Here is a 22,581-nt window from a genome sequence, read left to right on the forward strand (position 1 = left end):
CATTCAGAACCTTCTCAGGGTGAAGTCAGTAGGAGCCAGCTAGGAATATGGCCTGAAACTTGTATGGGCAGATACCCAGAACCTGAGTAGTGCCTTCCCTACTTAGAGAGTGATCCTTGATTCATGGCTAAGGCCATTTGATAATGAGTTGGTACTAAAAGAGTACCTTCTGTGATGCTCTGGTCTGTTTTTGCAGTTTTACATTGTAACAAAACAGCATCACTGGCCTCTGTATCTTTGATAGCTAGAAGAGGCTCTTCAGCCTAGTGCCTCTTTTATTTTTGTGTTGGTATAATTATGATGTTAGGAGTGGTGTGTTTTGGGGTTTTTTTGTTTATTTATTTATTTTTTAAATCAACATGACTAAACCAAGTCGAACCTCTAAAAAAAGATTACATCTTTACTCAGAGGCACCTTTTACTTGCAAGTGTTGTTCTTGCATTTAGTTAACTCTCTTAAAAATACTATGTGAGCTGCATCAACGTAGGTTTGTAGGTTTTTGTGGCTGCATAATCCAGCGTACTGTCTGCAACCTTCTTCAGCTTAATTCTTGCTACATTGTGTCTGGAAGGATTTTAGTGTATTCAGAGACTTGTGTTGGTTGGCCTCTGTGCAGTAGACTATGCTTAATTTAAGAAGTTACGCCATGATGCATCTTGTGAAAAGCATGGCATGTGACCAGTCTTACAGTTCTTGCTTGGAGAACTTGTGGGGAAACAATAAAAACGCTTTGGTTTTTCTTATGTGCTGCAATTACAATGCATATTTTAAGCTCCTGAGTAGACTTTCACAATACACTTCTTCAGTGGCATCTTCTTCACTAGATAAAGTTCTTACATGTTCTGTTCAATCTATTGGCCTGATTTGTGTAGAATTTTTAAAAACTGTTTGAGAAAGTGATGTAGAAATTTGAATTTGTCTCTTCACAAAAGAAAGGTGTTATATTGGCCTAAGAGATTTATAATAAAAAATTGATAACCTGTTTAATTTTGTATTTTTAGCATTTTTATTATGATAACTTATCCCTAAATTATATCCCAAGATACTATGTACTGTCTTAGTTGTAGAGAAAAATATTTCTTGGGCAGGTATTGAAGAGCATATTCTGACCTGAAATGGAAGATAACTCTTATTGAATGATCAACTGATTCAGCTTTAGTGATTTTTGTTTTTCCTTTTTTTTTGGTCTGTTTTCTGAGGAGTTAAACAGGAACATGGGTTCTGCAATACCAAGAGAGTGTGCACTCCTAATGTGCTAGAATCCTTGTTGCTTTGTTGGGGATTGGTTTCTTTTAACTATAACAAGTTTGGGTGGGTTCTTGTTCTTTGCACAGTTTTTAGCGTATACAAACTATTTTGCTCCTGTATTCATGCTTGTGAAACCTAAAATTTGGTAAGTTTTTGAGTAAATTCAACTAAATTTTCAGATTTTAGATGAATATGTGAATAGGCCTTGAAGTGACTTAAGAATTTCTGCTTGGTTTCTAAACAGTCTTGACCTCACATTCTAGATAGTTAGTGTTCTGACGAAGTCTTGGTTGGGGAAAGCTTCGTAATCCAAACTAGTGTTCTTAAAGTGTTAGGTGATACTTAAAAAAAAATTAAATGTTTTTGAGCAACTTTTCTTTCTTGGGGCGCTTACTTTTAAGACCTTTCTTTTAGTTAGGACCTTTAATTTAATTGGACAGTTTAGATTCAGAAAGTGGCAATATGGAATAGATCAAGATCACTTAGTGATTCTGGTATACTTCAGATCCTGTCTTTCCATTGCTGTTGCCAGTTCCATTGTTTGGTATCTGCAGGACGTAGAAAACATTTTTTTTCTCACACTGCAAATGTGTTAGAGAGGCATATGTTTGAAGATAAGAGTTTTACTTCACAGAAACTTTGTAAACCTGTAGATGCTGTCCTTTGAATAAGGAAAAATGGGTTAAAGTCCATGCTAGCAACTCTGTATTTTTCTTCTGAGGCGCAGGTGTGATTTGGATACATTGCCTGCAACATGAGCGGCCACAGTCTATGCATAGGGCCATGTCCTCTGACTGTTTGCTGAACACCCCTCGCACAGGAATTCTGTCTTTTGTCACATAACAATATGGAGTGTTTGGGCTCTGTGTTGACTGATCTATCAGCTATAACAGCCTTGAAAACTTACACCTTCTGCAGAGCACAAGGCCTTCTATTTTATTATCCTCCCTTCAGTTTGGGAAGTTGATTAGACACAAGGATGAGGGGTCTGTCAGTTGTTTCAAAATAAAGATATAGCTGAATGCAGGAAAGAAAACAACAGCTGTCAGGTGCATGCAACTGTATTAGTGTTTGGATCGGATGTGAGTCTTTTCATTGAAGAAGGTAATGCTTACCTGGGTTTGCATTGCAGAGTGATCACAGATGACATTTAATATTTTTCAAATGAAACCAGATGGAAAGATTTACTTCACTAATGGGTTTTTACACTACAGGCCTAGATCAGAATTAGTGTCTGAAGTATGTAGTAAGAATACTTGGTCTTCAATTCCAGCTTTTGCTATGTACTACCACACCATGTTGCTCTGCAGTATGCTGCTCCTGAATTCTTCAGTCAGATCTCCAAGCTTCAAGACAACATGGTGCCTTGATGAATTTCACAAAAGGTCAGAAATGCAAGCTTTTAGTAAGTGAGAATATCTGCATTTAGTAAGGACAAAATATTCCTTCTAATACCACATGTTGATTAACATTTTTGGCTTGTTGTCAGTATCATCAGCTCATGTTTTTTAATACTGCCAGCTTGTGATGTTTATTCTTTTAAACGGAGTGCTGATGTTTTGTGATTGTTTGAGGATAATAGCTCTCCATTAATAAAATAAGCATTTTTAGTTTAGTTTAAAACCACAAATGTGGGGCCAAAGAGCTGTAAAGCCCTACAAAATAACCACAACAGTATTTAAATATCTTGTGCTTCTTTGTGTTTTGGCTTGTGTTGCTCTGCAGTATGTTGGTTTTGCTGTTTTTCACTGTGTGTGCAGGATAATTTTCTGAAGAGCAAACTGTCTGACTGTGACTATGTAAAAGTCCTTGTGGACATAAGTAGGGTATTTGCAGTCTAACAAAAGATGGCTCATCTCATGCCAGAGCTCTTCAGCATAGAGAATTTATTTTTTCTCTCTGGCAGCCTGGTAAGGTGACTAAATTAATTGCCAGTGAGTGTGTAAGTAAGTTCCTTCTATCTGAGGAAGAGACACAAAGCAGGAAATGTAGCTGACAAGTGCTCCTTTGCTAGATGCAGTCCTGCCCTAGAGCTTTGTTGCTTATAAGAACAAACAGTAGGAAAAGCATAAATCTTTGATGCTGTGCTGTATGTTTTGGTGGAGCAACAGAAGAAAAATTTGTTCACAGGACCCACACTAGCTTTTGGCATTGGAGAGTCTGAGTAAGCAAGATGGCATCCAAGATCCACTAGGAGCTGTTGATATGGGGGAAGTAAGTTTGCAGATTTCTTTTTTTTATTATGACTTGGAGTTTTTGTATGGAAGAAACATCTGGTTTCCACATTTTATTAGCTTTTACAACAACTATTGCTTAGTCTTCGTTAATATGATTTTGACTCTAATAGAGGTGAAAAACTTAAAAACAATTAAAATGAAGTAATAATTTTGTCATCTGTAATACAAATTTAATGAGAAATACAAATGAGCATTGAGAGCGCAGTTCTGGCAATGGCAGAATAAGAGGGAGAAGTGAATGCAGAGATGACAAGGGATTTTCATGTTTGTGTTTAGTTGTATAAACTGCATGTGCTTTTGATGGGCTGATGCAGGGACAAACTTTAAGAATGCATATTGAACCCAGGGAAATAATCTAGTGCCTCTTTTGATATTTGTAATAAAATGGCAGATGAAATTCAGTGTTGATACATGCAAAGTTGCATATATTTTTAGAAGAAGTCACATGGCAGTACAGATGCATGGGTAGGCCTTAAAATACCATCAGTACTCAGGAAAGGGAATGAGGACACTTCTTTAAAATGTCATCTCAACTCAGACATCTGTCAACAAGTTTAGAGTATTAAGAAGGAAAAAGAGGGAAAGATCTCATTTTTACACTGCTTAAATATAAGGTTTGCTCTTGTCTTCCATGCTGCATTTCTGGTTGCATCATCTCAGGAAGAGTATTGAAAACCCAAAGAAAATACAGAGAAGGATGGTGTGGTAATTGAAGAAAAGCAATTTCTTCCATACAAGCAGAGATAAGTACTTGCAGCCCTTCAGTCTGAAGAAAAGACAGCTGACTGGTATGAGGAGGTAATATTCTAGATGTCTTTGAAATCAGAAAGAGATTAGGCAATAAGCAAGTTTTTTCCATATAGAAGAACTCACAGTTATAATCCAGGATCTGTGTTTTCAGGTGAGTGTAGTTGAATTCTCACTTGTGCAGTAATGTTAGGGATGTGAAAAAGAGTAGACCAGGAATTGGTACAGTGTCTTCAAAGACAGGTCCATTGTGGCTTAGTATTAAACATGATGTTCAGATATGATGGCAGAAAATGCTGAAGTTGTGATTACTGGAGCATAAGGATAGGTCCATGAGGTACGATTCCCTGGATACCCTGATGCTTTGCTATGGACTAAAGACATCCAATATTCCTCCTCATTGAGGAGGAATCTAGAATCAGTTCTGGAACAGGAAATTGCAGTTGGAAAATTGAGATATTCAGTCAATGCAGAATTGCATTGACTGCACAGGAGGTGAGACTTTTAATTCAGAGGTATTTATGAAGATACTTAATCTGCTCCAAGGGCACGTACCTAACAGATTCCTTCTGCTTGGAAGTGCTGCCTTGATGTATGAGGAAAGGCTTTCTGACATCTGTGTTTTAACAAATTGGTAACTTTTATGTTAGGCCCACAACACTGAGAGAACCTGAAACTGTACAGACAACCTGTGTAGAGAGATGATGCACTCTACAGTGAGTGATCTCTTTTCTCAGTGCTTTCTTTTTGCTTAGAAACTTGCATAATTTCAGGTTTCAGCAAGACTGGAGAAAAGGTCCAGAATTCTTGAGAAACGTCTATGCTGTTTTTGCAGCTATTAATTTTCTGCTGGCTAATCTGTATCTTTCACTGCCTGAGCCACTGCAGTCCTGGAAACAGTAATGGAAAACTGTTCTACTGAGAATATTGCCTAAAAGAGAGGAGAGCATTGTTCACTGGTGCATCCACTTGATTACTTTTTATGATGACAAGGGAGTTCTTGGATCTAGTCCTATTTCCTCTTCCCATATCATTGGTTTTCCATCAACATCAGGTTTCTTCTGGTCTCTAAACTGAGATTTATTTTTCTAATGATTATGTACAAGAAGATTGGTATTTTAGAAATCTATTTATTCAGCATTAAAAGAGAGTATGAAAATAATTTCTGTGCCTTTTATCCCTAAGAACACTATTAAAAAGAATTCAGGGAGTTTAAATTAGAAATGTTATTAATGGAATAACATTTAGGAGTGGGCTGTTGTGTCTTGTTTAGAAAGGGGAGCCTTGGGGTTACTAGTTGGAGTTCAGTATACAAGGTTAGCAAACAGCAGTTCTGGTCAAAGTTCCTGCTACCTTTACTGTAGTGTCACTGTGCATGCTTTTGGGTACAACACATAAGCACTGAGAATTTGTTTCAGGCTCCATACGTAAAGGTACCTTAAAACCTGCATATTTTATGCATTGTATTGCTAATTTTTGCAATTTTATACACTGAAAAAGATGCAGATAAGAATAGAGGTGGAAAAACTTCTGCCTGGAAGATCCAGCAATTCCGAGTGATTGCTGGGTTGTATCACTTCATTATAAATGAGCAGAAGTGTGTCTTGATCTTAAGTGTATTAAAGAAACATATCACCAGAAAAAAAACGTCTAACATCTTCCTTTTCTCATTTCGCTTTCTGTTTTTGTGGTCTTGGAGCTGTATTCAGTGCTGTGATTTATTTAGGATTATGTCACAGTGAGTTGCAGTCGAGGTGAGTATTTCTGCTGGGTGGCAGAATTGACTGGCTCCTACAGTTCTGTCAGGTGTTGAACCTTTTGGTTCTTTCCTGAGAACTTGATTAGGATCACCCTCCCCTTTTGCCCACCAAGGTTCTTGAGGCTAGTGCTTTCAACTTGGTGCTTGAAGTCATCAGTTGCAGAACATGCTGTGATTAATCTTTTCAAAATCTGGTCTCTTGTAAATATTATGAGTAGGGATTTAATCTTGTATTTGCTGACAAAATAGATATTTAAAACAATGGCTTTGTGAGTTACAGACTGTGTGCCTGTGTCAGAGCTGAATGAGTTTTTTTTTAAACACCAAATACTGAAATTGCTTTTTACTGTACTCATAGCTGAATACTTGAAAAAATGGACAGAACAGATGCTTGTTGTGACTTGAATGTTGCACAGCTGCAGGGCAGACATCTTTCTAAGTCATTATAAATAGCCACATTTTTACAAGGTATGATTAAAATAACAAAGTCTTGGGCAAATAGGAAAGTTAGCCATGAGTTTGTTTTCCAGTGGAAGAAATTATTTAATGTTCATGAGATGACCCTTTGCCTAGGCAGAAGGGTGCTTCTTGGAAGAGATGCATGCATATATTTGGCATATTTGATCTGATGGCTCCATTTTTCACCTTAGACATGTGAAATCACATCTGTGAAGAATTAGTCTTTGTAGAATTGTGTCAAACAAGGTATCTGTCTTTCACAGTATTTGTAGGTATATTTTTACATTTTTTTTCTTTTATTTTCATGCTTACGGTGTAAAATCCTTTCAGAAAGCAACAATAAACTGTAAGTAAATTACGTCTAAATTTTCCAACAACTGTTTTGTTGCCCAGTTGTATGGTCCCAAGTGAGTTGCACAACCAAGTATCAAGAATAAACTCCCCTTTGCAGCAACAGATTATCAACTATATCTTAATTCAGTCAGACTGATAGTCTGAAGGATAGTATCACTAAACTTTTAATTATTTGAATCAATTTCTGTCACTTTTTCAAGGATTAAACTGAAATACTTCTGGGGAGGGAATGTAAATTTTCAGAAGAAAGGATAGGTGAATATAATAGATATTAATAGTACTGTTGGAATTAATGACCCTTTTTTACCACCATAGAATGTAGTTTATAAGCATTATTTTGGAGGCTTGAAGAAGGGCTTATCTTAATATTTCACTGGGAAATGCATAAGGGAAACATTCATCAGTACTATATGTGACAGAGTTCATGCCTTATAATAATTAAAATAGCCTGTGGTTTCAGAATGTTAACAGTAGCAAAACCAACAATGCCTAAGTAAGGTAACACGGGATGTAGGTTGTTTTATTCTGCTGAAGCAAGGATCTACAGGGGCTTGCTGGAGAATTTGAACTGCAGCTTAGTTCTTCCACTAATGCATAGCCTGGAAGTAGTGAACAAAAATTTAAAAAAAGAAAACAATTTATAATGCTGTGCTTGTCTAGAATAAAAGCAAACTGTATACATGAAGAAGCTATAATGGTTTGCTGCTGCTGCATGTTTACTTCTCTTGCAAGCTGAAATAATCATTTACTTTGTATATAAAGTTGTGTCTGCCAGCAACATAGATTCTGCCAGGATACTGAAAATGCAAATCATTCAATATATTGCACACTGTTTAAGTATGGGCTTGAATTGCCACAGACTGAGGTTAAACATTAGGAAACTTTCTAGTAGAGAGGGTAATGAAGCACTGGACTGAATTGCTTGGGGAAGTCATCCATCCCTGGAACCTTTGGAACAAGGTCTGCAAATACTGTCAGGAGGGGTATGGTTTATGACCCCGCTTTGTGTAACTGTAGGATTTCTTGAAGTCAGTTCCTATTTCTCTGTCAGTTTTTTCTTTCTGGGAGAAGCTTAGAGTACAAGAGATAGACTTGGATGTTTGGTCTTAAAACTGAAAAAAAAAATCTCCTTAAACTGAAATGGTGTTTCAAGTCAGCATCTCCTTATCATTAATACCATGCTAGATTACTTCCAGTAAGAAATAAAAATCAACTGTGCTGTTGAAGTTTGTTTTCAGGTTTTTGTACTGTGCTTTTTGACTTCCACACAGTTCAGTATTTGTTTAAAATTTAGATGTAACAGTTAACAGCAAAAGAAAAATGTTGCTAGACATTTTTTTATTACTTGTAGTTAATAAGATCTGGTTTGGTTTTTTTTTTTTTTTTTTTTTTTTTTTTTTTTTTTTTTTTTTTTTTTTTAATCCCAGTTTTAATTAAATGGGTATTTCAATTCAAATTTTTTTTGGAGGGAGGGAAATATCAGAAAGTAGATGCTGAAAAGATGTTTTGACTGATGTGTTTGAAGCGTGTATCATCCAACACTTCATCTTAGATAATATGTGAACTTTTTAAACATGTAATGAAAGTGTTCTGCTTGAAGGCTTTGTCTTTCAAACACCTTATGTAAAGTAATTCCTCAATTACTCTTCTGAATAAATAATTGTAAGTTTAGTTTATTTTACCTAGTCATGTAGGAAATATGGCAAACATACAGTAGTTTTTATTTTGGTGTTGGAGAGCTGCATTTATTTCCTGGCTTTGTTGTGCTAATTAAAGAAGGTGTTTTTCATCTGTTTCATCAGAAATTCGTAGTCCATCCTCAGCCTCTCTGGGTGACTGCAGAAGACATAGAATTGTGGCATCACAGCAGATTGGAAGTTGAGCAAATTGAGGGTAAAAACTTTTAATATGATTATTCCCAGCTTAAGAACAGATTAAATAAAATGTTCTATTTTCATGTTCTACTTTAGAAAACTAAAGCAGTAAGGGTTCAGAAATGTGCAAACATTAAATTATATGCATTATTCTGGTATATAGAGGAAGCTGGCTTCAGTGATGGTAAAGGGAGAGAAAAATATAAACACAGAAGCTCTTTACAGTACACTAAGAGGCCAAAAAGCACTCCATTAAAATGATTCTTGCAGATTGTTTTTAAATCAGAGTAGATAAAAATAAATGAGATTGAAAACTTACATACAAATCATTAATGTTGTGTACAGGCATTTTTGGGATCATTAGATAATTTGAGACCTATAATGAAATACTGAACTAGTGAGTGTGAAGGTGTTGACACCTCTGCACTTAGCTGCTTCTGTATGAAAGGTAGTATGTATCTGTGTAACCTGAATTTGTATGACATTTTTCTAAAGTTGTTTAATAAAGCTTTGAAGAAGGTGTTTCTTTCATGGGAAAGGGGAGAGATGGGAAAAAAAAAGTAGTTCTTAATAAACAGTATTCTTGATAATGTCTTTATTTTAATTCCTTTAGACTATGTCTGAATGTATCCAGCTCTCATTTGCTGTTTGTAGAATTGGCATTTACACGGTAAGGCAATGTTCTAACTAACTAACTATTTTTTGTTAGTGCTGGTGCCATTTGAGTGAAAAGAAGTTACTTAAGTTTTTTAGGATTGGATTTAAGTAATGCAGATAGCAAAAGGGATTTGTCATGCTAGTTTGCATAAACAGACTACAGTAGATTTTTGTCTTTTCAAAGATTTCCTAAAACCAGAAGAGAAAAAATATCCTTCACTTTAGTTAAAAAAAGGTAAATAAAAATTCAGCCAGCCTCTTGAGGAGTAAGAAAATTTAGAATTCATGGGCATCAGTTGCTGAAAATTCTTCATGTAAAATGTAATTGCTGGAGGGTTTATGTACATTTGCCATAAAATATCTATGGTGTTTGAGTAATGTCACATATTAAAACATGTTAGCAAATGCACATATTTTAAGTTTTATCTGGAGAGCCTTAACATTTTGGAAATGCTTATGAGTTAAACTTAGCAAAAGTTATATAAAAGAAGTAAGTAAGTAAACTTACGTAAAGGAAGTAAGTTTACTTCAATTATGTGTCCCAAATATTCTAGCTTTTTTTTTCTGCTCCCAGTTGTTCTAATTAATGAGAACACTTAGATGAATGGGGTTTTGTAGAAATTAACTTTAATGAATACATTACAATAATGTACTGTAAACAGAGCTTACACAATGTATAAGACTCAATTGCTCAAATTGTGCTTCATATCCTGGAGCTTTTGGAGTGGGAATGCTGCTCCTTCTATTAGCACTTTTCAGGAGGAAGCCTGGAACATTCCACTTCATACAGTCAAAAGTGTAGGTGAGTCTTGAACAACAGTGATGACGGCTAGGTGCCATCAGTAGGTCTTGAGGACAGAATCTCAAAGCTTAACATTTGCTTTTGTTCACAGAATTTGGTTCCAGGTAGTGTTTAATATCTGCTTGAGGTTTTTTTCCCATGACATTTACCTGTTTTCTGTTTTCAACATCTGAAAGTCTTTTAAATGGTAGAAGGGAAGAGTCAAAGGCATCTTTCCTTATGGCATTTAAATTTCTTAGGAAGACTTTCTGTCTAAAAATTACTGTGTGATAAGAGTATACTGTCCTAAGGATCAGAGATGGTTACAGTCTGAGGTTTCAATGGCTGCAAGGTACTCAGATGGTCTGCTAGTTCTTTAGAAGGCTAGAGTAAGCTGCTCAAATTAATTTGAGGGAATGTCCAAGTATAAATATGTGTGTATTACAGACCTGAGTAAGAAGGTAAAATGTAGTACATCCTCTGACAGTAATCAGTTCTGTTTTAGTTTAAAATAGGTCAGGTGTTGTCTATATACTAGAGTGCTCTGCTAAGTTGTGGTAGCTGCAGTTATAGTGATAGTTAAATAACTGGTATCTCACTCTGGCTTTTGGGCAGCAAAATACTTAATTTTATCAAATGTTGTAAATTGCAAAATAAAAACAGCTTGCTTCATTTATTAAAATGCTGAAAGAAATTTATTTCATTGACTGCCGATACTTAAGGGGGGATAGTGAGGAGGATGATGACTAGGCTTCTGAGCACCTGCAGATGCAGCGTTATGGCCACTTTGTACCAGGCAGGGCATGCCATGTAAAAGTGCATTTGAAGGCTAAAATAGTTCCTTTAGGAACATGCTAGCTGCAGAGAGTACTGGCTTACATAAAATGCCTGTCATTGGAAAGGTGAGTTTCAGATGACCTGATTGGAGGGTAGGTTTGTAAAGTTCAGTATCATAGTAAACAGAGAGGCCTGCTGAAGTGAGAGCTGTGCAGAAAGGCAGTGTGACAGTTTCTGCCTCTGCACCATACCTGCTTGTGCTTGTAACTGTTGCAGGATTTGTTGTTCAGGTGTGTCAGAAGTCTGGCAGCTGTCAGGTATTTAGTGCTCCATACTCATGTCAAGAAGCAAACCTCCACAAAACTCCAGTTCGTATTTCCCTTCTAATTAATTCCTTGTGTCTTGTGCTTTCTGCTGCATGCTATTTTGCAGATTCAGTCGATTTTCTGTTTGCTAGCTGATTGATTTTTATCCAAAGTCTAAGCAGTTTCTCAGATGCCAGTCCTCAGCAGCAGCATGTGTTCAGCTTGTACTGAGGTACTTGGACACTTCCTGTTCTGCATGTCCTCATGGTACAGTGCTGCAAGTAAGGCTCTAAGTCCTTTGGACTACAGACATCTCAACTGTTAGTCTGTTATCAAGCTGCTTATCAGTAACATTCTAAAGCACCCATTACATCAACTGTACCACACCATTAAATAGGCTTCCTGTTTTTATGGAATGTACAGATTATGAGATGGGGGAAGAGTTTATATGGTGATCTATGGCAAAACAGTTTGTGCTGCCTTCAGTGAGGAGAAAACCTACATCTTTGCAAGAACACAGGAGGAGATGTAATGCCTATTTCAGGTGAATTAACTAGATGAGGTTACTTTTAAAGTATATACCCTTGAAGGGAGGAAGAGCAAAGCAGAGGTGGTTAATATGAAAACTATATAGACATTTGTAGGGGTCTGAAGCTTATAGATGTTTCTGTCTAAAAGGAAAACATTATCATAAACTCAAATGAAAACTTTTGGGATAAAGAAATCAACCAGCCAATGAAAATAAAACTCGTTTCACATAGCTTCTCTCAGAAGTACCAGTTTTTCAGGTGCAGGTTTCTGCCTCTTCCACCATACTAGTGTCTGCATCAGATGTGTCAATTGGATGTGTGGGAGCAGGCAGATAAATTTGTGAATCTGCGTGACTGTGAAGACTGTAAGCATATGACAGCTTCTAACAAAGGCTATAATTTATTTCCTTTCTGTTTCTGATTTAATTTTCTTAACCAGGTAAAGATCCTGTTAAAATAATGATGGAGAATTCTACCTACATAAACCTCAGAGGGAAAATAGTCCACATTTTTTTGCCTTGTAAGACAGTTTTTATGATAGAACACTTGCCACCTTTATACATGTTGGAACACTTGCCGCTTTTATACTCCATCTTGGAAACCGTGTGCCTGCACATATACTCTAGAAGGTTCTCTGATACTCTGTACTAGCCCTTGAGACTTTTTTTTTTCATCCATTTGCATATAATTTTAAGCTTTTTTCAACAGGGGTAGTAAGGCATTCTTTTTGTCCCTAACCTTTAAATGTGACTGCAGGGACATGCAAAAAGTAATTTTCACATAACTTGTTGTTTTAGATAGAAAAACAAGGACAAAAGCCTCTACAGGGATGAGAACATGCAAAAATACCTGAGGAGGGCTAGTGGAAGCATGGTCTTTTACTGATGTGTATTAGAAGGTAAAATACTGAAAAATGCATTTTCCTGTTTTGGGAAATTAGAAAGTAAGTTCTTGGTTTCAAAATATGGCGTCAGGTGATAAATAATTTTATTTCAAAGCAACACAAGGATTACAAAAAAGCTCCCTGTAGCTTTTTCTGCTGTCAAATGCTGGGTATGGCAAAAGTGATGCACTGTGGCTACATTGCACCAATGCTGGCATCTTCTTCCTGAAAATCATGAGTAACCGATATCTTAGTTTTAGTAGCCTCTTAGCTTGAATTTGAATGCTATGAGAAGTGGAAATATATGATGCTTTTTTGCAGCTTTGCTTGCTATAGTTTGTATTTGGTCGGTATAGTAAATGATGCAAATGTGCTTTTAGTTTTCTGGTTTACTTTGGACTTACTTACATTTGTCTTTGTTTATAATGATAAATTCATGTCTTGAAATGGTTTGGCTGGAATCAGCTGCTGTGCTAAGGAATTTGTCTGATGTTAGAACAAAACAGAAATAACATTTACTCATGAAGTGGTGGAGAGGAAGCTCTTAAAAGAATAGAAAATCAACCAAGCCAATAACTAAAGTCAGCCATGAAATAGGAGGTAATCATGGGAACATGCCTGGGAGGTTCCTGGAGCCAGCCTGTGACTTAGAGTGTGGAAAGCTTCCTATGAGACTCTTCCCCGCCCTGACACGGTTTCCCAGTGGAAAATACTAAGTTAAAGTAATAACAGTGTTCATATAGCATATCCTGTCTACTCCTCCCTTTCCCATGTCGTGTCCTTGACATGAGCAGCATAACAAAAGCACAAAAGTGCAGCAGGAAAAAGTCCTTTTATGTGCTACCCTTGGGGAAATGTGGATAATTCCATTCACAGTCACTGCTGATATTCTGTGGATAGCCTGTTGGAAAGGAAAGGTCTAAATGTTTTTGATTTCCAGCCTTAAATGAAAGGTTTTTGCTATCACCCCAGTCTTGGCAGTGACTTGCATTGGGTGGGACCATGCCTGCTTTGTTGTTGTAAACCTGTAGTCAAGCTGCTTGAACCATGCTAGCTGTGATTTGTGTTGCTACCAACCTAAACAGGAGAAAGAGGGGCATACTGTCCTGATGCGTGTGTCACTCTGTGCATGTGAGTGTTAGATACATTGTGGGTTTTGTACTATGAGCTGAGACTTTCCTTTCTACTTTTCCTGAAATAAAGGAATAGTTGTAACATTTTTTTCAAATGAGGAAAGTAAAGGCAGGTGAAGGGGGAGAGAATCAAGACTGGGCCAGGAGTGTGGATCAGAGTACAATTGTCTGCCCTGTCTCTCCACAGAGTTTCTTGGTTAAAGTGAGCTGTGCTGACATTGCTGAGAGGCTCTCGTTGTGGCCACAGCTCAGGTTACCTGCTAAAAGAGCTCAGCAGCTTGGTGCAGCCAGTGCTGCTGCGACAGCAATGCTTCCCTGGGCTACTCAGTGACATACACTGGGTTTCCAGCTCTTTGAGAAACTCTGACAATTAGTAATTGATTTCACTGGGAAAGGTATGGTTTGCCAAATTATCCTGTTAATTTTTGTCAGAGTCTCTGCTGGACAAACTTGCAAGTTGGAATAGAGCTTTGTCCTGGGCTAGGGACTTTATGAATACAGGTTTTATTCCATCTGATTTGTCTCTGTTGTCCATGGCTTCTTCCTGCTGTAGAGAACAGCAATATTTTTCCACAGGTCATTAGCTTTAGGGAGGACAAGAGGAGAAGCCCAGATCGTCATTACAAAAGTCTCCAATCTTTTCTGTTTAGCAAGTTGCTGTTCAATTTGCATTTATCAAAGCTGTGGGGTTAGTTATCCTGTACATAAGTGCTGTTTTGCTTCTTCCCTTTGGAAGTGAGGATTCTAAATCCTCATTCTTGCTGCCTGTCCAGAAAACAGTTGTGTAATGTGTTGTCAGAATGTTGTATTTTGCCTTTGTGGTGCTCCACATGGAAAATAACCTACTCTTGTTTGGCTCAAGTGATGCAGGGGGTAATGGTATGAACATAGAATTTTTCTGATGGCCTCTGCTGAGCATTTTGGTGCAGTTTGCAAATTAGCCTCTTTAATTACAAAAAGAAAAAAATTAATATAGTAGGTTTAAAAGGTAATTTGTAAGTACATTGCAAAGTAAAAATGTTCAAAATTTGGATAGTCTCCTATGAAAAAATGACCTGTTTGAAACCAAAGGGGCCCTCAGATTGTGGACTTTGAAAGATAGGGGATTCAACCAATGTTGAATTAGTGGCAATTGCAAATATATTAGTTCACTGTATCATTTGAATTATTGAATGGGTGAAAAAACTAGAAGGAGCTCTTCAGTGGAAGTGAATTTTTTCCTTTCACATTCTATAATCCTGTGGTTGGGACCATGCATAGCAATGAGATGTGCAGAAGAGCAAACTGATTTGCAAGGATTCCTAGTTGGGCAATTCTAAGCTGTGAGGAAAAGCAAGCTCCCTGTGATTATGGTTAAAGTTGCATGTCCTGCTGTCTGTGTGCATGCAATCATATCCTCTGCCTTATACAGTTATAAATAAGAATCTAATAGGTTATCTGCAAGTGGAAATAGGGAGCTACAGTAATATATATTACTCATAATATTTTGCATGTAGTTGCAGGGTTTTTATATTGCTCTGGTTTTTTTAGTCATAATCTTGCCAAAAAATGTGTTGCTTTTGCATATGAGTTGTAAAGTATTTGTTGTTAGTCTGTCTTGTGCCATTAGCAGCAATTGGAAAACCACAGAGCACTAGAAATTATGATTGCCGAGTAATTGCATCTTTCACGAGACTCCATATTACAGCAGAAGTGGGTAAAGTTTGTTCTGCAGCTCCTAAACTTTTGTTCTGTGTGCTCAAAAATTGTCTGTTAGTCTTAGAGTGAGAGAAGATTGCTTTTTCCTGTGAACATGCATGCACTGTATCCTGAGGCCATCAATGGTAAGTTACTATTATGATTGCTACTGTAAATAGTTCAACTCTGTTTTCTGAAGACATCCTTGTTTGTTCAAGAATAGGTATCTGTTAAGGGAAGACGTCATACAAGTGGATAGTAGATTAAAAAAAAAAGGAAGTGTATCAAATGCCACAAAATTGAATCTGTTAATGAGTTAGTGTGACACTTTTAATTCTTACCATCACTATACGTATATCCATGGTGTTTTTAGTTTTTCTTCTCCCCTAAAGTTGAAAATGGTTGCCTAGGTTTTGAAGTTAGTTTTCAAAGTGGTTTGCTGAATATCTGTTGCTAGAGCTTCTTTGTAATTATAGTCTGATGTCTTCAAAGTAGTTTAAGATAGTATTAATTTGTAATTAAATCCATAAATGCTTTTAGAAAGGCTGTTCTACAGCATCCTTTAGAGACTTTTAAAGTAAATAGTGCTTTTAGATCTGCCTTCTATTACAGTGTTTGTATTTTGATCAGTTTGATTATATTGCATACACATCATAAAGCTAGTTATGTTTTGTCATATGAAAACTTTTTGAGTGCCATTTCATTTTTATGGCAAGGATTTATATAGTACAAAACTACATAGAATTTTTACTGTGTTTATATTACTGGGTATTATATTGTTTAAGAGTAGAAAGCAACAGTGTTTAATAGATGTCATATATTCATATTATGGTTCCACTCGTATGACTATGTATACCTAAATTTCAAAAGGAAGCTTTTAAGTAAGCGTTACAAGGATCTCAGATGCCATTTTGGACAATAGACCTTTAGGAAATGGTAAATGTGAGAGGTGGTGTAAGAATATCTTTTGTCAGGGAAAGCAAAGATACATACAGCTGACATGGTGTGTTGTAACCAAAATTTTAAAATTCTCTTTCTGGTATTGTCACAATTGCCTGTGTCAATGCAATCAAAAATCTAGTACTTCTAAATCTAGTACTTCTATTTGCAGCAGTGTTTGTCCCAGGGCTTCCCAAACTTACAGCTTGATTTTTTAGCTTTGTTTAATGCTACCAGTGAATGTTGTAGACCTACCTTGTTTCACTCAATACTTCTGGTGTCTTCAAGACCTCACTGACACAAATTATTTGTCATGCAATTATTTTATCATGAAATGTCCTGTGTTGGAAGGGACTCACAAGGATCATTGAGTCAAACTTCTGTGCTGCACAGAACAACCCAAAAAATTCCAGCATGTGCATTTTCAAAATCCTTGATTCATATACTGGGACCTTTACACATTACAGAAAAATAACATTGGTGGATCTCCAGATACAATCCTGCAGAGCTTGTCATCTGAAAGAGGGTTTTTTAAAATTAGAGTAAGGAAAGCACCATCAGCCAATGGAATGAAATGTCCCACTTTCTCCTCCTCTTCTCCAAATAAAAGTGTAATTTAAGAGAGGGACACACAAGTCTGCTGTACTTGTTTTCTGGGCTTCCAGCTGGATGCTGATGACAGAACTGAGAGTTGCTATTCAGTAGCATTTTCAAAACTTCATTTTAGCCTTGGGCATATACTGGCACCATGTTGAACAGATCCATAATCTTTCAGTGGTTTCTTTTTCAAAACAAGGCAACATGTTTCCGTGCTGTAGCTGGGACTTTTACAAGGACATGTAGTAATATAGGACAAGGGGGAATGGCTTTGAACTGACAGAGGACAAATTTCAGTTAGGGAGAAATTGTTTGCTGAAGATGGTGAGGTGCTGGTATGGGTTGCTGTGAGAAACTATGGATGCCCCATCCCTGCAAGTATTCAGGGATACGTTGGATGGTGCTTTGAGCAACCTGGTTTAGTGAAACATGTCCTCAACATTAATAAATGTTGCATCTCAGGCAAAAACCACGACCCATCTTTTTTTGCTTATCTTTGCCTCAAATTCCATTAAACATGGATTTTTACACTGTAATGTAGTCAGACATATACACTTCACCCTAATTGAAGATAATTATTTGTGTATTAATTCTAAAAGTGTGCACACTTCCAAAGCATGTGGAGATTTTGTTTCTTAACCAGGCCTGTGTTGTGTTAGTGCTGTCTTGGAGATCTGCTTACTTTATTTAGTTGTCATCTTGGATTTGGTGGAAGACATTCCAGAGCAATTCTCTGGAATACCTACGTGTAAGCAATAACTCTTCTGTACACAGTCATACCAAGAGGCCCGACAGAGGTTGATACTCTGTTCCATGCTAACTCAAGTTTCTGCTGTGACAAGCAAGCTGCAGGCAGACAAGGATTACCTCAAACACATCAGTGTATTGGGAAACCATGCAAGATCTTGCCATGTGCACTTCTTGTCTGTGTGTGGAAAAAGAGGTGGGATTTGTTGTGAAGTTGAATCTTTATAGGCAAAAAATCTGGAACCATAGAGGGAAAGTGAAGCAAATGTGTTGACTGAGCCTTGACAAAGACTTCTCGTTATTGACACCAAGATTTGTGTTTCAGATGCTTTTGCCTTGCTCTTGATAAGAGTTGTGTGTTGTCTTTTTCTCTGCTTGAATTTATTGGCCATGGAAGAGAATGAGTCTACTAAGAGAGAAGTTTATGAGGAGATTGGGTCATATAGTGGGATGTTAGAAAAAAGTAACTCTTAATTTCAGTGGTTCTCAAATGCTTTTCACTGTGCCATCTCACTTGACTTTGGACATGAAGGTGAGTCTGAAAGGGATCAAGTGTGGAAATACACACCCTGTCATATCAGATTAAAAAGCAATGGCCACGGTAGGTGTGAACCCCAAATACTGGACCTCAGCAGGCAAGAATAATATAGGGTTCATAAAAGAGAGTTTTAAATCCAAGTAACCCATAAATAAGAAGGTCAAGACATGTATTTAAAAAGAAAAAGAAAAAAGAAGAAAACCAACCAACCAAAACTCTAACCCCTAGCAACTAGAAAACCCAAAAAACAACTACTGTGGAGTAAACAAAGCTGAACTGAGGCTCTAGGACTGTTGGATAATGAGCAAGAAAACCACAATAAAAGAAACTGTTGTTTTAGATGTGTTTTGTGGTGAGCCTGTAATTAATTAATCTTTTATAAGCTGTCACTCTCCAATCATAACTTAGTGATTGACAAGTCAACCCTAGATGGAGAATATGAATAAAGCCCTTAGTGAGTACAAAATCTGAATGTATTTGAAATGCCTGTGGAACTCTTCCTCATGATGGATTTATTATTCCATATGCTTGTATTCCCAGATTTCATGGATACTGGCTCAACTTTCCCAATGAGACACAAGCTATTTTATTTTTCATCAGGCTAAAGTGAGGTGTAAAATGAAAAGAATTTATTGATACTGCAAGTTGTATGCAAGACTTGTGGTTCCAAATCGCAGTGCATGCCTTGGATGTTTGGTGTCTGGGCATTTGAGTGCTTATATAAGCCTTCTGCTCTTTTTATCATTGAAATTAGAACACAATTAGAAAGAATATGTTGTGATTCCAAATTTGTTTGCAAATTGTAGCATGGGATTCATAAAAGAGGGGTTTTGTTGCTTCTTTTATGGGAGTTAAAGATTTTCTCTTTTAAAATTCTGTAGTGTGGGAAGCTCCTTCCTGAGGAAGGAAGATGTTAGTAATCTGCTCAAGTTCTTGAATAATATTGCAAAGAATGTCACTTAATTTCATATGGTGTCACTTCACTGTTCTCCTCGGACTTCTTCCAAGCTTTCTTTACAAGGCTGCTTTATAAGAGATACGTGCACCAGGTAAGCTGGCATCATTTTTTTCTCCTAGCATCTGATTCAAATGAAGTAACCATTTTTCCCCGTATATTTTAACTGTCATATTGTGTGTGACCAGGGTTCAAGATTTTCTTGTTTTGATTCCCTGTTCCCCTCATTGCTGAAATATTTTTGTTAAGAGAGCTGCTTGTGTTATATTTCAGCATGTGAAGTATGCTTACTGTAGCAACTGCCACAAGGAAGGACTTCTTTTCTTAAGGAAAAGTGGAGGACTAAAAAGAAATTATAGAAGTGGTATATAAATTTTTACTATTACACGCTCAGTATGTTGAACTATTGCTGGTCTCTGTGTTGCTGTTTAGGTACTGGACACTGCTGTATTCCTTAGCTCTTAAACTGACATAAGTAACTTTCTGTTGGCTTTGTCTGTGTTTTGTACTGAAAACAGACTCCTTATTTGAAGAACAGGCTTTGAGTTTCGGTGGGGTTTTCCAAGATTAATTTGGGATATCAAAAAAAGTCTTTCTGTAAAGGTCTTTTTTAATAGCTCTTTTGGGTTTGACAAGGTTGAAATACATTTTGGAAGAAAGGCTTAATAGAGAAAAGTGTTTTATAGACAAATGACTTAAGTATTTATGTTTTGCTGATGCAAGACTTCATGGCACAGATCGGTGAAGTCTACGAAGCCTCAGAGACAGGGAGTCTCCCTTAATGCACAAATGTTTCTGTTTTTCATGTTCACATGATAACATCATAACAAATAGAGCTGAAAGGAGTGAGAGTCATCTAATTAATTTCTGGCTCAGAAGTGGGATGAACTATGACCAAACCAGTCCTGACCAGACAGCTTTCCTAAAAAAAAACACATCAGGTTCCATAATCTCTGCTGACAAACTCTTCCTGAGCTCAACTAGTCCTACTTTCTACACTGTTTTTCTAAGATCTAGCCTAAATTTTTTGTTAATCTTTCTTGCTTTGGTTTAAACTTTTTAGCTCACGGTTACATGGGGCTTTGAGCAACCTGGTCTAGTGGAAGGTGTTCCTGCTCTTGGGGGGAGATTGGAAGTAGATGATCTTAATGGTCCCTTCCAATCCAAAGTGTTCTATCATTCTTTGTCTTACAGACAGCAAAAAGGTGCACTCTTTGCTGGATTAAAATCTGCCTGATGGCTGGGCCCAGTGAGTGGTGGTGAGTGGAGCTACATCCAGCTGGTGGCCGGCCATGGGTGGGGTTCCCCAGGGCTCAGTATTGGGGGCATTTCTGTTTAATGTCTTTATCAAACTGGGGGCAGTCAGACTTTTCTCTGCCAGCAAGTAATATGATAAGAAGAAATGACCTCAAGCTGTGCCAGGCAAAGTTTAGAGTAGGTATTAGGAAAATGTGTTCCTAATATCCACTATTTATACTTAATATCCACTAATACCCACCATCAAAATTCCACCCTGGAAAGGGTGGTGAAACTTTGAACAGGCTTCCGAGGCAAGTGGCTGATTCACCAACCCTTGAGGTATTTAAAAGATGTGTAGATGTGGCACAAAGGGATCTGTTTTAGTGGTGGACTTGGCCATGCTGGGTTAATGCTTGTACTTAAAGATCATAAAAACATTCTCTAACCTAAATGGTTCTAACATTCTTTCGTATGTTTAGTTTAGTAAACTTTGAACTAAAAAACCCATTTCAAAATGCATCCATCATTGGATGGTATTTGGTTTACAGGTAGTATGACTTGCTATGTAATTAGATTTCAGTCCTTAATTATTGCATTTCATAGAACCATAAAAAAGCTTGTGTTGGTGTCACTAAAACTGCAGAGAAAACAAAAACTCTCCAACATTTTTAGTGTTAGAAAATTAAAGCATTACTTTATTCTGGCTAGGATGTTCTGACCAGGATGTGCAACAGAAACAATTTCATCCCCACATTGCCTGGGTTATGTGGAGAAAGTCATTCAATCACACATAATTTTTACTGAATTTTTCTTATATCTGTACTTCAAAGCCCAAAGAAATTAATTGTTTTAATGTTCTTTGGTCCCAAGTTAACAGTTCTTTGTATTTGGTTTCCAGTTGGTTATTGATCTCTTCACCTTTGATGAAACTCATTCTTTGTTTTCTTACCAATCTTTTCCCAAATCAAGAGTCTCCAGCCATGACAGGGGTGATTTTGCAGCTGATGGTTGTTAATGGTCCTTATCTTTTGTGTATCTTCTGTGTTACTCCCAGTCTGCTGAGATGCTAAGGTCATCAGTCCTCAAGAGGTGAAACAGTCCTTTAAAAGGAAACTTAAAGTCCTTTACCCTGGGCAAAAGTGAACAAAACCCCTGACTAAAGTTATATAAAAAAATTAAACTTGGTATAATTTCCAACAGAACATAGAAGGAACCTTAAAGATCATCCAGTTCCAACCAACCTTCCATGGGCAGGGACACCTTCCGCTATCCCAAGCTGCTGAGAGCACCTTTCAACCTGCCCTTGAACACTGCCAGGGATGGGGCATCCACAGCTTCTCTGGGGAGCCCTGCCACTGCCTCACCATCCCCACAGTAAAGAATTTCTTCCTAGCATCTAACTAAACTTCTTCTCTTTTAGTTTAAAGCCATTGCCCCTCATCACTCTCCCTCTTATTTATTTTATTAATTTAATTGTTATTAATTTAGTTATTTTTAGTTTAGTATTCAGTTTTATGAATAACTCCAGTGAAGGTGTTTATATGATCTTTTACAGAGAGAACTCATTCTATTCATAATTAACACTCAGAAAGTTGCTAAAAGTTGGAAATGTGTCTATAGGGCTAAGCCAATATATGTGATTTTTATGAAAGATGGTGTTCTTTCTGTGTTTTTTATTGTGACTTTGTTTCACATTCTGGTTGCATGTCACTAAAGGCCGACTACTGGCTGTCAGTACCAGGACTCTCTTCAACTTTATCTTCAGACAGTTCTTGCTATTTTTTGTAACTTAATGGTTTGGTGACAAAATATTAGATTACAAAATTATCAGTTTTCTAGGTTTTCTCTTAATTTGTACTTTAATTATATAGTCCTACTTACCTGAATTACAAGTTGAAAAATCTGTTATAAGGGTAGTAATTTTTTATGGAGGAGAGTTTCTTGATTTCCCCCACCAGTTTCAGATTGCCCCTGTGAGCTGAAGGGGCAAATAGCAGTCCTTACTAAGTAATGTGTTTTTTTTTTTTTTTTTTCAGTGCTGTCACTGTCAAAATGGCAAAGTTGAGCTATGTCATATCTGGTTCAGTACATTTACAAGACGAGATACTGTGCAGCTGGTTTTAGACTCTTATATCTTTGAAATAC

At 37.0% G+C, this 22,581-nt stretch overlaps 1 protein-coding gene across 8 annotated transcripts in view; it reads left to right on the plus strand.

The window, feature by feature from the left end:
* Positions 1–22,581, plus strand: part of ARL15 (ADP ribosylation factor like GTPase 15) — a 222,988-nt gene that overhangs the window by 2,282 nt on the left and 198,125 nt on the right. Inside the window, exons 2-6 of one of the 8 annotated variants that reach the window (XM_041424600.1) lie at positions 2,522–2,633; positions 3,379–3,462; positions 4,146–4,283; positions 8,607–8,697; positions 9,292–9,348. The exons of 1 other annotated variant lie outside the window; for it this stretch is intronic. In XM_041424600.1, the coding sequence (XP_041280534.1) occupies positions 9,295–9,348 (54 nt within the window). In that variant the 5' untranslated portion in view covers positions 2,522–2,633; positions 3,379–3,462; positions 4,146–4,283; positions 8,607–8,697; positions 9,292–9,294. Of the gene's footprint in view, positions 1–2,521; positions 2,634–3,378; positions 3,463–4,145; positions 4,284–5,931; positions 5,987–6,780; positions 6,797–8,606; positions 8,698–9,291; positions 9,349–15,513; positions 15,568–22,581 lie in introns of those variants that run through there. 6 more of the 8 variants (XM_041424599.1, XM_041424604.1, XM_041424602.1 and 3 more) reach the window with 6 other exon arrangements.

This window comes from Onychostruthus taczanowskii, unplaced genomic scaffold (genome assembly GCF_017590055.1).
Source record: "Onychostruthus taczanowskii isolate IOZ18803 unplaced genomic scaffold, ASM1759005v1 scaffold83, whole genome shotgun sequence".
Lineage (NCBI taxonomy): Eukaryota > Metazoa > Chordata > Aves > Passeriformes > Passeridae > Onychostruthus > Onychostruthus taczanowskii.